Source organism: Vulpes vulpes, chromosome 3, assembly GCF_048418805.1.
Source record: "Vulpes vulpes isolate BD-2025 chromosome 3, VulVul3, whole genome shotgun sequence".
Taxonomy (NCBI): domain Eukaryota; kingdom Metazoa; phylum Chordata; class Mammalia; order Carnivora; family Canidae; genus Vulpes; species Vulpes vulpes.
Window position 1 is genome coordinate 83,829,629 of NC_132782.1, and position 15,379 is coordinate 83,845,007.

The 15,379-nt window shown below is 46.8% G+C and overlaps 1 protein-coding gene across 1 annotated transcript; it reads right to left on the bottom strand.

The window, feature by feature from the left end:
* Window positions 1-10,298: 10,298 nt before the first annotated feature.
* On the bottom strand, window positions 10,299-14,734 carry PVRIG (PVR related immunoglobulin domain containing). The gene is given in 6 exon segments (XM_026019604.2): window positions 10,299-13,634; window positions 13,721-13,778; window positions 13,869-13,992; window positions 14,077-14,430; window positions 14,517-14,565; window positions 14,567-14,734. Coding segments are annotated over 6 exon segments (990 nt in total). The 5' UTR covers window positions 14,645-14,734; the 3' UTR covers window positions 10,299-13,307.
* Window positions 14,735-15,379: the final 645 nt, after the last annotated feature.

Here is a 15,379-nt window from a genome sequence, read left to right on the forward strand (position 1 = left end):
ATGCTTGTATTGCGATGTATTTCCCCCTCAGGACTGCTTTTGCTGTATCCCAAAGATTTTGAACGGTTGTATCTTCATTCTCATTAGTTTCCATGAATCTTTTTAATTCTTCCCTAATTTCCTGGTTGACCCTTTCATCTTTTAGCAGGATCGTCCTTAACCTCTACGTGTTTGAAGTTCTTCCAAACTTCTTCTTGTGATTTAGTTCTAATTTCAAGGCATTATGGCCTGAAAATATGCAAGGGATGATCCCAATCTTTTGGTATAGGTTAAGACCTCATTTGTGACCCAATATGTGGTCTATTCTGGAGAAAGTTCCATGTGCACTGGAGAAGAATGTGTATTCAGTTGCATTTGGATGTAAAGTTCTGTAAATATCTGTGAAATCCATCTGGTCCAGTGTATCATTTAAAGCTCTTGTTTCTTTGGAGATGGTGTGCTTGGAAGATCTGTCAATTGTAGAAAGTGCTATATTCAACTCACCAAGTATTAGTGAATTATTATCTAAGTATGTCTTAACTTTGGTTATTAATTGATATACTTGGCAGCTCCCACATTCAGGGCATAAATATTCATTATTGTTAGGTCCTCTTGTTGGAAAGATCCTTTAAGTATGATATAGTGTCCCTCTTCATCTCTTACTACAGTCTTTGGGATAAACTAATTTATCTGATATAAGGATGGCTACCCCTGCTTTCTTTTGAGGACCATTTGAATGGTAAATGGTTCTGCAACCTTTTATTTTCAGGCTGTAGGTGTCCTTATGTCTAAAATGAGTCTTTTGTAGACAGCAAATAGATGGGTCTTGCTTTTTTATCCAGTCTGAAACCCTGCGCCTTTTGATGGGGTTATTAAGCCCATTCACGTTGAGTTACTATTGAAAGATATGAATTTAGTGTCATCATGATACCTCTTCAGTCCCTGTTTTTGTGGATTGTTTCCTTGGACTTCCTCTTTCTTTTACAGAGTGCCCCTTAATATTTCTTGCAGAGCTGGTTTGGTGGTCACATATTCTTTCAGTTTTTGCCTATCTTGTAAGCCCTTTATCTCTCCTTCTATTCTGAATGAGAGCCTTGGTGGATAAAGTATTCTTGGCCGCATGTTCTTCTCATTTAGGACCCTGAATATATCCTGCCAGCCGGTTCTGGCCTGCCAAGTCTCTGTGGAGAGGTTTGCTGTTATCCTAATGCCTCTCCCCATAAATGTTAGGGATTTCTTGTCTCTTGCTGCTTTAAGGATCTTCTCTTTATCTTTGGAATTTGCAAGTTTCACTATTAAATGTCAAGGTGTTGAGTGGTTTTTACTGATTTTAGGCCGGGGGAAATCTCTCTATCTCCTGGATCTGAATGCCTGTTTCCCTTCCCAAGTTAGAGAAGTTCTCAGCTATGATTTGTTGAAATACACTTTCTGGACCTCTGTCCCTTTTGGTGTCCTTGGGAACCCCAATTAAACATAGATTTTTCCTTCTTATGCTGTCATTTATTTCCCTTAACCTATCCTCATGATCTTTTGATTGTTTTTCTCTTTTTTCCTCAGTTTCCTTCCTTACCATCAACTTGTCTTCTATGTCACTCACTTGTTCTTCTACCTCGTTAACCCTCGTCATTAGGACCTCCAGTTTGGATTGCATCTCATTTAATTGATTTTTAATTTCAGCCTGATTAGATCTAAATTCTGCAGTTATGAAGTCTCTTGAGTCCTTAATGCTTTTTTCCAGAGCCACCAGTAGCTTTATAATTGTGCTTCTGAATTAGTTTTCTGACATCGAATTGTAATCCAAATTATGTAACTCTGTGGCAGAGAGTACTATTTCTGATTGTTTCTTTTGTGATGAGTTCTTTTTTCTAGGCATTTTGCTCAGTGCAGAGTGGCTGAAAATGAGTTGTACTTGTTAGAAGTGCAAACTCTTCTCTCTGTAGTTTTCCAGCTGTTCTTTCTTTAAATCTAGCTCGAATTCATAGGTTTTCAGGATGATTTGAAAGTTATCTAGGTAAGTTGGTGGAGATAGGTGACTTGGGGACCCTACTCCTCCACCATCTTGCCTTTCTAGAGTTTCTGTCTGTGGTTCCCCCCAGCACCATCCCCACCCCTCCAGTTTGCCTGGTTGTTTCCACATTCTCTTGTTTTGTCATACTTCAATATATTCTTTTCTTTCCTTTTTTTTTAAAAAAATATTTTATTTATTTATTCATGACAGACAGAGAGAAAGAGAGAGACAAAGGCAAAGGGAGAAGCAGGCTCTACACAAGGAGCCCGATGTGGGACTCGACATCGACTCCAGGATCACTCCCTGAGCTGAAAGCAGATGCTCAACCACTGAGCCACCCAGGCATCCCTCTTCTTTTCTTTCTTTAGATATATTATAGATATATAGATATATTATCTTATGATGTGTCAGATAATTCTAATATCAGCAGCCTTTGACAATCTGATTCTACAGTTGTCTGTGCACTTCTCTTGCTCATGATCACTTATTTTGTTGTGCTTGATTTTTTTTTTAATTGATACTTCATCTTACTTGGGACTTTGTAGGAAGTTTTGAAGCCCGGTGTAAGTGCTTTCCTCCAGAGGAGGTGTGTTTACATCTGTCAGGTGCAAGTGTATTACTCATTAGGGGTCAAAATTAAGTGGTATCTTGGGGTACCTGGGTGGCTCAGTCTAAGTGTCCAATTCCTGATCTCTGCTCAGACCTTGTTCTCAGGGTTATGAATTCAAGCCACATGTTGGACTCCACACTGTGCATGGAACCTACTATAAAAAAAAAGAAAAGAAAAATGAAGTAGTATCTTGTTATTTGCAACAAGCCCCTCTCCACAACTGGGTTTATGCTAATGAGGTGACTTTTGGATGGTACCTGAGAATGGGGGCTGGTTTTCAGGGGAACCACACATGAACCTATCTCCTGATTTCTGGGGAGGGCAGAAAGGCTAGAGGTTGAATCAATTACCAATGGCCAAAGACTTAATCAGTCACATCTAGGTAATTAAGCCTCCATAAAAGCCCAAAAAGATGGGATTTAGAGAGCCTCTGGGTTGGTAAACAGGTGGAGATGCAGGGAGAGTAGCTTGCTCAGAGAGAGCTTGGAAGCTCTACCCACCTTCCCCATAGTTTGCCTTATGCATCTCTTGCATCTGGCTGTTCCTGAGTTATATCCTTTTATAAGAAACCAGTGATCTAGTAAGTAAAATGTTTCTCTGAGTTCTGTGGGCCATTCTAGCAAATTAATGGAACCTAAAGAAGTGTTGTGGGAACCTTCAATCTATAGCCTGGTGACTTATGAATTAGGGGAAGTGAGCAGTTTTTTTGGGCTGAGCCCTTAACCTATAGGATATGATACTATTCCAAGTAGATATGTCAGCATTGAGTTGTAGGACACTCAGCTGGAGTCAGAGTATCACTTGGTGGTTTTGAGAAAAATCCATACACACATTGGAATCGGGATCAGAACTCTATGTTATGACTTTGAGATGCTCATCCATTTTGATAGATGAACTTTAGGTCATTCATTTTATTTTTTAAAAGATTTTATTTATTAATTTGACAGAGAGAGCAAGCACAAGCAGGGGGACTGGGAGCGGGAGAAGCAGGTTCCCCACTGAGCAGAGAGCCCAACATGGGGCTTAATCCCAGGACCCCAGGATCCTGACCTGAGCTGAAAGCGGACACTTAACTGACTGAGCCACTCAGGCACCACAAAGTCATTCATTTTAAATACTGATCAATATTTCATTATGAATATTTGCCACAATTTATCTATTCTCTTTTTTAAAAAGATTTTATTTATTTATTTATTCATGAGAGACACACAGAGAGAGAGAGAGAGTGAGGCAGAGACACAGGCAGAGGGAGAAGCAGGTTCCGTGCAGGGAGCCCAACGGGGAACTCGACCCTGGGTCTCCAGGATCTCCTGGGCCAAAGGTGGTGCTAAACCGCTGAGCCACCCGGGCTGCCCTATCTATTCTCTCTCTCTCTTTTTTTAAAAGATTTATTTATTTATTTATTTATTTATTTATTTATTTATTTATTTATGATAGACATAGAGGGGGGGGGGCAGAGACGCAGGAGGAGGGAGAAGCAGGCTCCATGCAGGGAGCCCGACGTGGGACTCGATCCCAGGGCTCCAGGATTGCGCCCTGGGCCAAAGACAGGCGCCAAACTGCTGAGCCACCCAGGGATCCCCCCTATTCTCTTTTGATGGACATTTAAGTTATTCTAAATTTTTGACTATTGTAAATAATGCTACAATAAATATTTTTTACATGTTTCTTTAGGTACATGTGGGTACACTAGAGTTTCTCCAGTGTACATACCTGAAAGTGAAATTTGATCATGGGATATATACATTTGAATTTTTTGAGATTATACCTAATTACATTCCAAGCAATACCACGACATACTCCCACCACTGTTCACATTACCTCCAATATTACGAGTCAGATATTTTAATTTTTGCCAATGTGAAGAGTGTGAAATGGTTATTATCTTTATCAGTGTGTCCTTGATTGCTAGAGAGAAGAGCATTTCTTCTTCTGTCCTTAAAATTTTTTTTTTTTAATTTTAAGTAGGCTTCACACCCAACATGGGGCTTGAACTCAACAACCCTGAGATCAACACCCTCCACTGACTGAGCCATCCAGGTGCCCCAGAGAAGAACTTTATTTATGCGTTGGGCCATTTTGATTTTCTCTCCTGTGAAGTGCCTCTTTGTATTTATTTCTTTTCAGTATTTATCTATTTTTAAATTGATTTGCCATTCAATAGATCTTTTGAGTTCTGATTCCTTATCAATTATATATGTTGCAAATACTGTCTTCCTGTTTGTGGCTCATTGTATTTCATTTTATTGTGGCTTAAACCTATAGAATTTTTTTTTAAAGATTTATTTATTTATTTATTTGAGAGAGACAGAGGGAGAGGGAGACAAGCTGAGTGGGGAGCCAGACACAGGGCTCAATCCCAGGACCCTAAGACTATGACCTGAGCCGAAATCAACAGTTGAATGCTTAACTGACTGAGCCACTGAGGCACCTACAAACTATAGAAATTTAAACCAAATCTTTTCAGATTCGTCATTTTTTTGTATGCTTTAAGAAATCCTGTCCTACTCCTAAGGTTCTAAAGATAGCTTCCTGTATTTTCTGCTAAAGACTACAAATTTGCTTTTCATTTTTGGTTTTTATCCAGTTGGTATTGGCTTTTGTATAGGATTGTGAAGTTGGAGTTTATTTTTCCAGCTAATTGTTCCACCATCCTTCCCCAGAGAATTGTAATGCTACTTCTCTAATATTGAAAATTTCCACACCACAAAGATCGATTTCCAGGCTCCCTATTATCATTGTTCTATTGTGTCCGTCTCTGTGCCAAAACCACAATGTCCGAATTTCAGTAATTTTGTAATTAGTACCAATGTCTAGTATGTGAGATTCTCATCTAATTTTAGCTCTTCAAAATCTTATTTATTCTAGGTGTTTTGCTCTTCCATTTGCATTTTAATATCTGCATGCATATTTCCATGAGAAAAACTGTTGGGAATTTTATTGGAGTGGTGTGAATTAATGGACTAACTTGAGGAGAGTTGACATATTTATGACATTGAGTCTCTTATCCATGACCATTGTGTGTAACTAAGTGAATTTCAATGGATTGATTGATTAATTGATTTAGAGCACTTGTACATGGTGGGGGGAGGGGAAGCGGGTGAAGGGGAGAGAGAATCCCAAGCAGGCTCCACCCCTAGCATGGAGCCCATGTAGGGCTTGATCTCAGGATCCTGAGATCATGACCTGAGCTGAAATCGAGAGTCCATCACTTAACCAACTGAGCCACCCAGGCATCCCTCGATAGTTTTATAATTCGATAGTTTCATAATTCTTTTTCCAAAAATATTTTATGTATGTTTTGTTAGATTTATTCATTTTATTCCTATTACTTTATTGTTTGTTTTAGATCATTATATCTTTTTTTAAATCTAGTCTAGTGAGGTCTAATTTACATACAGTATTTGTCCTTTTCAGGCATTATAGTGCAGTGAGTTTTTAGAAAGTGTAAGGGGCGTTACCTGGGTAGCTCAGTCAGTTAAGCTTTGGACTCGATTTCAGCTCAGGTCTTTTTTTTTTTTTTTTTTTTTTTTTAAGATTTTATTTATTTGAGAGAGAGAAAGAGAGAGGGAAAGCATGAGCAGGGGGCAGGGGTAGAGAGAGGGAGGACCAAACTCCCTGCTGAATGGGGACCCAATATGGGACTCGATCCCAGGACCCTGGGATCACGAGCTGAGCCAAAGGCAGACCTTTAATCAACTGAGCCACCTAGGCTCCCTCAGCTCAGGTCTTGATCTCAGGGTTCTAAGTTCAGAGCCCCACCTAAGGCTCCACGCTGGGCTTGGAGCCTACTTAAAAAAAAGAGAGATATAAGGTCATGTAGCTGCCAACACAATCAAGATAGAGAATATTTCCATTACAACCAGAGATCTTCTGTTCCCTTTATACAATCCTCTCTCCCCAGCTCTGTTCCTGGTAGTGACTGCTCTGAGTTCTGTCCCTATAGTTTTGCCTTTTCTAGACTGTTGTGTTAACCTTAAAAACAAAACTGCCAGGGCACCTGGGTGGTTTACTGGTTGAGCGTCTGCCTTCAGCTCAGGTCAGGATCCCCGGGTCCTGGGATTGAGTCCTGCATTGGGCTCCCTGCAGGGAACCTGCTTCTCCCTCTGCCTGTTGTCTCTGCCTCTCTCTCTCTCTCTCTCTGTATGTCTCATGAATTAATAAATAAAATCTTTTTAAAAAAGCCTCCCAGTTATTTTTTTTTAAAGATTTTATTTATTTATTCCTGAGAGACACACACACACACACACACACACAGAGGCAGAGACAACAGGCAGAGGGAGAAGCAGGCTCCATGCAGGGAGCCCGATGTGGGACTCCATCAGATCCAGGGACTTCAGGATCACACCCTGAGCCTGAAGGCAGACGCTTAACTGCTGAGCCACCCAGGCATTCCTCCTACCAGTTATTTTACCAGCAAAAACGGGTTTGTTCAGGAAGAGCAGAGGATTACAACCCGTGACAAACCAGCTATGGCAATATCAGAGGCAAATCCACCAAACGAAAGAGAGGAATGCTTTTTTACAGAGGAAAGGGGAAAGCTGGGGAGGCTGTTATCAAGTCCAGCTACAGTGACTTCTCATTGATGTCTTTCATTGGCTGGATTGTCAAGGTGAGAGGGGATGAAAGCCTTTCTTCCAGCTGTTTGGGTAATAAAGTAGCATCCACATGAAAGGCTTGGCTCTTCCTATCGGATTTGCAGTTGGTGATGCCAGTAGAGTAAGACCTGAGAGCTCCCCTTCCTAACCTCCCCACTTTTTTTAGTGAAGTAACCCTTTATTAATTTTCAGTTGTATAAGTGGAATCAGAGCCATTTGTGTTTGGCTTCTTCCACTTAGTAAAATACTTTTGAGATTTCTTCACATTATTTTTTTTAAAGATTTTATTTATTCATGAGACACACACACACACACACACACACACACAGAGAGAGAGAGAGAGAGAGAGAGGCAGAGACATGCCAAAATATTTTTCAAAGTGGTTATACCTATTGTTGTTTGTTTCTGGCAGCATCCAGAGTCCACATCTTCCAGCACCTGGGGCCCGAAAGCCTCTGGAATGTTCTAGCTCTAACTTATGGTTATACCATTTTGAATCCCCACTGGCATCAGTGTGAGAGTTTCAATTGCTTTTGCATCTTTACTAGTATGTGGTATTGTATTTTATTGTGGTTTTAATCAGCATTTTCCTAATAACTAATGATTCTGAAGTTCATTTCATGCAGTTATGTGTAATTTGTATCTCTTCTTTGAAGTATTTCTTCAAATAGTTTGTCCAATTTTTAAAAATTGGAGTTTTGGTTATTGAGCATTGAGAGTTCTTTATATGTTGTGGTTATACATCCTTTAATCAGATGCATGTTTTGCAAATATTTTTTTCCAGTGTGTAGGTGTTGTTGCTGTTAATGTTTTAAAATTTTCTTAATAGGGCAGCCCTGGTGGCGCAGCGGTTTGGCACTGCCTGCAGCCCAGGGTGTGATCCTGGAGACCCTGAATCGAGTCCCACGTCAGGCTCTCTGCGTGGAGCCTGCTTCTCCCTCTGCCTGTATCTCTGCCTCTCTCTTTCTCTCTGTGTGTCTCTATGAATAAATAAATTAAATCTTTAAAAAATTTTTTTCTTAATAATATATTTCAAAGAGCAGAATTTGTTAATTTTGATGAAGTCTGATTTATCAATGTTTTCTTTTGTGGATGGATCATGGCTTTGGTGTTGAATCTAAGACATAGACCCAGTTGACTAGAAAGAAAGGTAGGTAGGTAGGTAGACTATTTCTGGACTCCATTCTATTCCATTGCTCTGTTTATTCTTTCCCCTATGCCTCATTGTCTTGATTTCTATAGCTTAACATAAGTTTGAATCCAAAAGTATGAGTCCTCCAACTTTGTTCTTTTTCAAAAAAAATTTTTTTCAAAATTGTTTTAGCTCTTCTAGGTAATTATGTTTTTTCACATAAACTTTAAAATCAGCTGGGCAGTGTCTACAAAATAGCCTGCTGGAATTTTGATTGACAGAATTTTGATCCTGTACACCATTTGGGAAGAATAGACCTTTTAACAATGAGCTTTTTGATTTGTAAACATGGTATATCACTTATTTGGAACTTTGCTTTCTCTCATCAAGATTTTGCATACAGTTCTGGTCCCTTCCTGAGACTCTGCCTGTGAGGAGGCATCAAAAGGCTGTACCTCATTTGTGTGTCAGGCATCTCAACCCAATTTGTTTCTTCTTGGCCCCTTGTCACACCTTCCCTGGAAGATGCTCCTTTCAATCTTCCATTGAAGTAAATGGCATTTCCCCTACCTACTGGCTCACGTTAGAAAATGGTGTAACCCTTGAAACCATCCTGATCCCCTCTCCCCGCAGCTAGGAATAACCCTGCCTCCAAAACACATTTTGAATCATCTGCTTCTTTCCTTCTGCATTCTACATCCTTGCCTCAGATACCCCAGCTCCCACCTGGATCACTGCAGTCATTCCCCAATTGTTCTTATTTCTATTTTTCCCCCAGACAAGTGCTCTCTTCCCCTCGTCAGTGCTCTCTTCATAATGTCCATCTGATCATTTTACTGCTCTGCTTAAAATCCACCAGAGGTGACAACTGCCCTTATAATAAAATCCACTTCCCTTCCAGGGGCTTTGATTACTCCCTCATTCAACTTGATTCAAACACACTGACCTGCTTGGGACCCTTGTAGGGCCAAACTCTTTCTAACTAGGGCTGTTGCATGTCTTTCCCTGTCCAGAGTATTCTCTCCACAGTCCTTGCCTGAACCTCTCCCAATCAGTTTTTTTTGTTTTAGATGTCATCTTCTCAGAAAAGCCCCATTATTCCCTCTCGCATCACTCTCTGTTTTTTTTCTCTTTACATTTGTAATATAGTCTGTTTGTTTTTTCTCCAAACAGGCCAGATTTCTCATTCATTTCACAGATATTGAAATGAGGCTGTTTGAGGGCCCTGTGGTGGAAATTTCAGATGTCATTGATCCTCCTCGGCAGAGTTTGCTGGAACCTGAAGTTGGAGAGCCTCCCCTCTCTCTCGGCTGGGCCAGCACACCTAGTATGCTGTACATTTGTGTGTCCCTCTGTGGGAGTGGGGGCACAGCCTGGGGTTTCTCATGGGGGCAGTTACTCCCCACTAAGGCCTGGGAGAGGCCCAGAGAATAGGAGAGTGCAGGAGTCTCTCCTAGTTCAATCCTCCCCTGCCAGCCCCCAACTCAGCCTGGCCAGGGTCTTCTACCTGTGTCCTACTGGCTGAGCCTTCAGACATGCCTTGGCCCTATTTCCTCTCTCAAGGTCCCAGGCCCCTGACATTCACTTTAGAGGTCAGCGTGAGCATGGTGGGCACCCTGATTTGGTGCGGGCAAGGCCATGTTATCCAGTGCCCTTCAGTGAACCCAGCAAGGGTTCAAGTCTTCCTCGTCTGTGGGGCAGAAACCACACACCCAGCCAGAGATTGTGATGTCCAGGTCCAGCACTCATTCTGGGCACTTGGCTCTTCCCATTGGTCCCTAGAAGGGAAGCAGCTGCCAGGCACCTTGACTCCCCTCCCCCAGGTTAAGGGTCAGTACAGAATGGTGGCTTCTGAGGGTCCAGAGCTGAGAGGCAGGGACAGTCTGTACAGGCAGTGGGCCACGTGGAGGGCGGGGGTAACTAGTGATATGGGGATGCCAGGCGAGTGGTCAAGAAAGAATTTCTGAGACGTTTTCAATGCAAAAAGTTTCTTTTATTATAGCACAGGGACAGGACCTCTGGGCAGAAAGAGGTGCACCTGTGACTGTGAGGAGTGAGGGGTTGGAGATAGCATAGGTCTCTAAGGAATTCGGAAGCAAAGTTTCCAACCCCTTGAGGGCTACCTATTGTTAAGAAAAGGCTATTCTCTACCATCTAGTAAAACATTAGTCCTGAGACCCTGCAGATGTAGATTGGTGGACCATATATTGAAAGAAAATTGTTACCATGTATCCTGGGGTCACCACACCACTACGGGGTGGGGCGAGTTTGTGTCTGGGGTGGTCGGTCTGGCCAGCTGTGGTGGGTGAGGAGAGGGCTGAGGGACCCGGCCTGGAGGGGTGGGGGTCGTGTACATGGGTGTGTCACAACTCCATCCTTTCCATGAGACCCCATGGTGCCTCCAAAGATGCTCTTCTCTCTGGAGGGTCTGGCGTCCTCTGCACAAGGACCTCTGGAAATTGCTTGCAGGCTGCTGCGCCATCCAGCCAGTCCACAGCGGATGTCAGTGGAGGTGGTCCCCGCAAGCCCAGCCTCCTGCCTGGGGCCCAGGGAGGGTCTCCCATCATCCTCCCCTGCTGCCCGAGCCCAGCAGACCCATGGAGGTGTCCAGACCAGGCAGCTGGCACTGTGCCTCCTTTGCTCCCTGCTGAAAGCGCCCCTGCCTTCCGGCTCAGTGACCCCAGGCTCAGGCTCCATTTCTGTGAGATGAACTTACTGAAAATACCTAACCCTTGGGGTTTAAGTCCTAAGCAAGACACTCTGTGCAAAGTTGCTTAATACTTAGTCCTGGCTTACAAGCCTCACACCCTTCTGACCCTTACTATATACTCAATGAGCAAAGGGAGCCTCAGAGACATTGAACTGCTGGGGGTCTCACAGGCAGGGAGTGGCCCCTGGAATCCAAGCTGGGTGGGTCCAAAGCCCAAGCCTTATCTCAGATTATGGCAGAGGGCACGTCCCAGATGCCTGGTGGGAGTAAGGGGGTTGGATCAGTCCTGTCCCCTTGGGCAAGTCATCTCTCTGTCTCTCAGGCCTCAGTTGCCATATGTGTTGGATGAACAAAGAACATTATTTCCAAGGTTGGGGGCTGAGAAGGGGCCTGGCCCAGGGCTCTCTGGGGCCGTGTGCTGTGGTGCCTCAACTCCGCTTGCCCAGCTGGGCCCTTCAGTGCTGCTGCTGCTGGGACATGGAGCTAGCCAGTGGGGGGCAGGCCAGCTGTGGAGACTTCTTGGCTCCTGATGTTTGGGGCTTCATGTACTACAGGGACCAGGCTGGCTGTGGCTCTTTGAGTTTGTGGAAGATGGGCTCGAATCCGGGGGAGCTCTCTCTGACTCCCAAGGTGGGCAAGTGGCCCAGGAGGGGAGTCAGGTTCAGGCCAGGGATCCTTCAGAGCTCCCTCCTTTGTCTCATAAACATTCCCTTCTTAGAGAAATGAGGGTTCCTGGGGGAGCCCCCCAAGGCCTCCTCTGAGACCCTGTAAGCCCTATTGTCCCCATACCCTTGTCCCTGGTCCTGACATTGTCCTAAGGCAGCTGGGCATCTACTCCCTCCCTCACTGACCTCTCCCTGACCCTCTTGAGGGACCTCCACAAACCCTCACTGGTCTCTTCAGGCCCCAGCCCTGCAGGGACCCAGCTGCACAGGACAGTGCTGAGGCCTTCTGAGAGGAGGGGGATGATCACTGGCTGAGGAAGACAGGCCCTCACTCTGCCAGGCCTATCCTCTCCCCAATGCTGTGTAGAGCTGGTAGCTGGATGGGGCTGGGTCTTGGAGAGGCCGCATTAGAGCATACCTAGAATAGTAAACTGGGTTTCTGGAAGGTTCTGTGGTTAGACATGGGCTCTGGGCAGGCCCTCCTTCAGCCAGGTAGAGGGGGTGGCTCCTGGCTTGGCAGGTGGCACTGCCTGGGATTGTCCCCTCCCCCTGCCAGTACTCTTCCTGGCTGGGGTGCGGCCTGAGCCTGGCTCCAGGACTGTTCTGCCCCCTGCCACCCAGAACCTGCCAGGTTCCTGTGGAGACTTGCAGCCCACAGAGCTCGCATCACATTCTCACATGGCAAAAATGTGATAAGGCCCAGGCTGCTGGGCCTGTTTACCAGAGGAGGGCTGGCTCCCAGATGGGAAGATCAGTGGGTAGGGGAGTGTGTGTTCAGTCCCTGTGTTGCCTGGGCCGCTACCTATGCCCCAAGCAACCAGTGGGGAATGGTGCTGGTGCCCTCAAAATGAGGGGGGCTGGAGGAAGCTGCTGTGGGCAGATTTGAGGCGGGCCTCCCACCTGTGAATTCTGTGGAAGGCAGGCATCAGGACCCCATCTGCAAACCATCTCAGAGAGCCCAACACAGGGACGCCAGGTCAGCCTGAAGGGGCTTTTCTTGGGTTAGTGTCCCCGGAGCCCTTGCTCCTGCCCTAGGACATGGTAAGATATAAGTATGGATCACCCTGCCATCAGCCCCCCAGTCTTGTCTTCCCAGCCTCTGGTGTCTCTCAGCAAGGCCTACAGGCCAGGAATACCCCTTGTCCAGGGTGGGGGGTGGGCAGGCCCAGAGATCGCCCATGCATGGCCCTATCCCCATCCTAGTCTAACTTGGCTCTTGCCTCCCAGGGTTGAAACTACCTCTAACTTCTTAACCTGTAAAGAAAAGGTCCAGCTGAGGCCCCAGTCAGAAGCCACCTTTTTTTTTTTTTTTTTTTAAACTTATCAACATCACCTATGGGGGCTGGGAACTTGAAAACAGGAAACAACCTGGGATGGGATTTTGTCACCTCACATAGATACATGTGTGCCCACACGTGCACACATGCTGACCACATCCTCTGCCTGCAAAAAGGGGGCCTTGGCTGGGTATGTGCGGAGACACTCATATAGTCCTAAGATAAAATAAGTTGTGCAAAGATGATGGGCACCCAGGACAGACGCTCAACAGAAGGGGGACCCAGAGGCCTGAGAGGAGAGAAAACCCAAGCAGATTTGGGGCCCCTCTCATTGGACTCCTAAATGGCCCTCCATGGCTCCATGCCCAGACTTGGGGAAAGGGACAAGATTGGGGCTGGCCTGGAAAGGCCACTCTCCCGCCTGAGCATAAAGTCCATTCTCCATGGAGATGAAACTGTTGCGAGCAGAGGCTGGCAGGGGGGCCCAGTGGGCAGGTGGCTGGCGTGGGTATGCTGTGTGGGCGGGCAGCGCTGCCCACTGGGACAGTGGTGGGGGCCGGAGGGCCATGTCCAGAGTTGCCGGGCAGTAGCAGTTGTTGGTGCTGACGGTGGCGTGGGGGACGTGGAGAGAGACCAGGGAGGCTTGGCCAGTCACCTGCAGGGATGATGGGGAAGTTAAGCCCTTCCTCACAGCTCTAGCCTACTCTGCCCCCCACTCTAAAACAGTCCCCCAGTCCTCACCCTTGCTCGCGTCTGTGTCTGGGGGCCGGTGAGAGGTGGCTGAACCTTCGTGACAGACCTGGGAGTGTCAGGAGGGTTAGAAACAAAGCATGTAGCTAGCCTGCTGGTTTGGGGGTTTAGACTGGGCCCAGCAGGGGTTGGTTCTCACCAGTGCCTCTGGCGACGCAGAAGGTGGAGGAGGTAGACACAGCCAAAGAGGAGGACCCCTGACACCCCCAGGATCCCGGCCAGGTCAGCCCGCAGTATGGGAGCTGGAGTAGGGGCAGGGAGCCCTGTGTATAGAGAAAGAGGCATAGCAGACGGGTGGCTGGTGCCCTGCCGCCCTCCCTGCCCTCCCCAGCCCTCATTAGCTTCACCTTGGTTCGTGTTGAGGAAGGGGTTCCCACAGGCCTCCTGGGAGCCCTCTGGGAAGGAAACAAACTTGCAGCAGAAGGTGGTGTTGGGACTGGGGCTTCTCCCCTCAGACCCTCCTTCCAGGGTGAGGGAGATGCTGGTTTTGGTTTCCCAGTGGGCCTGGCAGGTAGGGGACCACTGCTGGATGCCAAATTCTGGGTGTAAAACAGCCAGCCTAGTCCCTCCGGCACCATCGGGCCCCCCCGAGCTCACAGTCACCAGGGAGACAGAGCCAGATCCCAGGAATCCACAGCGGACAGTGAAGGACGGGGACTTGGCGGCCTCCATCTGAACTTGAACCCATACTTCAGGGGTCCCTGTGGGATATAGGCATAGGAGGGCCCCAGGGCTGGGTCATCACCTTGCCCCCATGTCTTCTGCTTCTCTCCCGCCCCCAACTCACCAGCAGTGATGCAGAGCGTCAGCAGCGCCAAGAGCAGGACCAGGGCCCGGGGCCTGTCCATGGCTTCCCTCTGGCCCCAGCTCTGGGAGATGTCGTGCTGGGGACAGCACCTGTGTTTCCGGTCTCATCACAGGAAGTTTTCACGTACAGCAAGCCTGGGGCACAGCCTGCCGTTTTCTGCACTCCTGCCCCACTTCCTTCTCTGTCTGCCTCAGCTTGGTGAATGCAGGGCAATGGACCCCCTTCCCCAGAGACTTAAAGCAACAGTGACCAGGTTTTATCCAAGGCTGTGCTGCACGTGAGCGGGGCAGTGGGCTCAGGTTCCTTTCCCAGCCCTGTCTCCATGCAACCACCTGGGCAGGCCAGGCCCTGGAAGTACGAGGGGTCCCTGGTTTCTCCTTAGGAAGAAGCCTCTGAGCCCTGCCGCCCAGCTAAGGAGTTGGGAAGAGGAAGACCCTTAGCAGGAAAGCCAGCGGGGGGCTGAGAGCCCAGCCCAGCTTGACCCGTCACTTACCTGCTGATCTCTCTAGCCCAGGCCTCCCTCCTGAACTGCGGCCTCATTGTGACCAGCTGCCCACTTAACCCTCTCTTGGGTGCCCGTTAGGAACGTGCCCCAAACTGAACTCTGCCATCTGCTGCCTCCCCACCAACAGCTGAGGGCAAGGGGCTTTCAGTAGCTTCGGCCAAAGGCAGAGTCAGTCATCTGTGGCTCTTCTCTTTCATCTCCAGCCCATCAGGAAAGCCCAAGGGCTTCCCATCCTGACCACCTGAGCCCCTTGTCCCACTCCTCCTGCCACTTCCCTCATTCAAGCCATCTCTTTCCACGAAGTATTATTCCAAATTGTTTAAAAAAAAAAGATTTT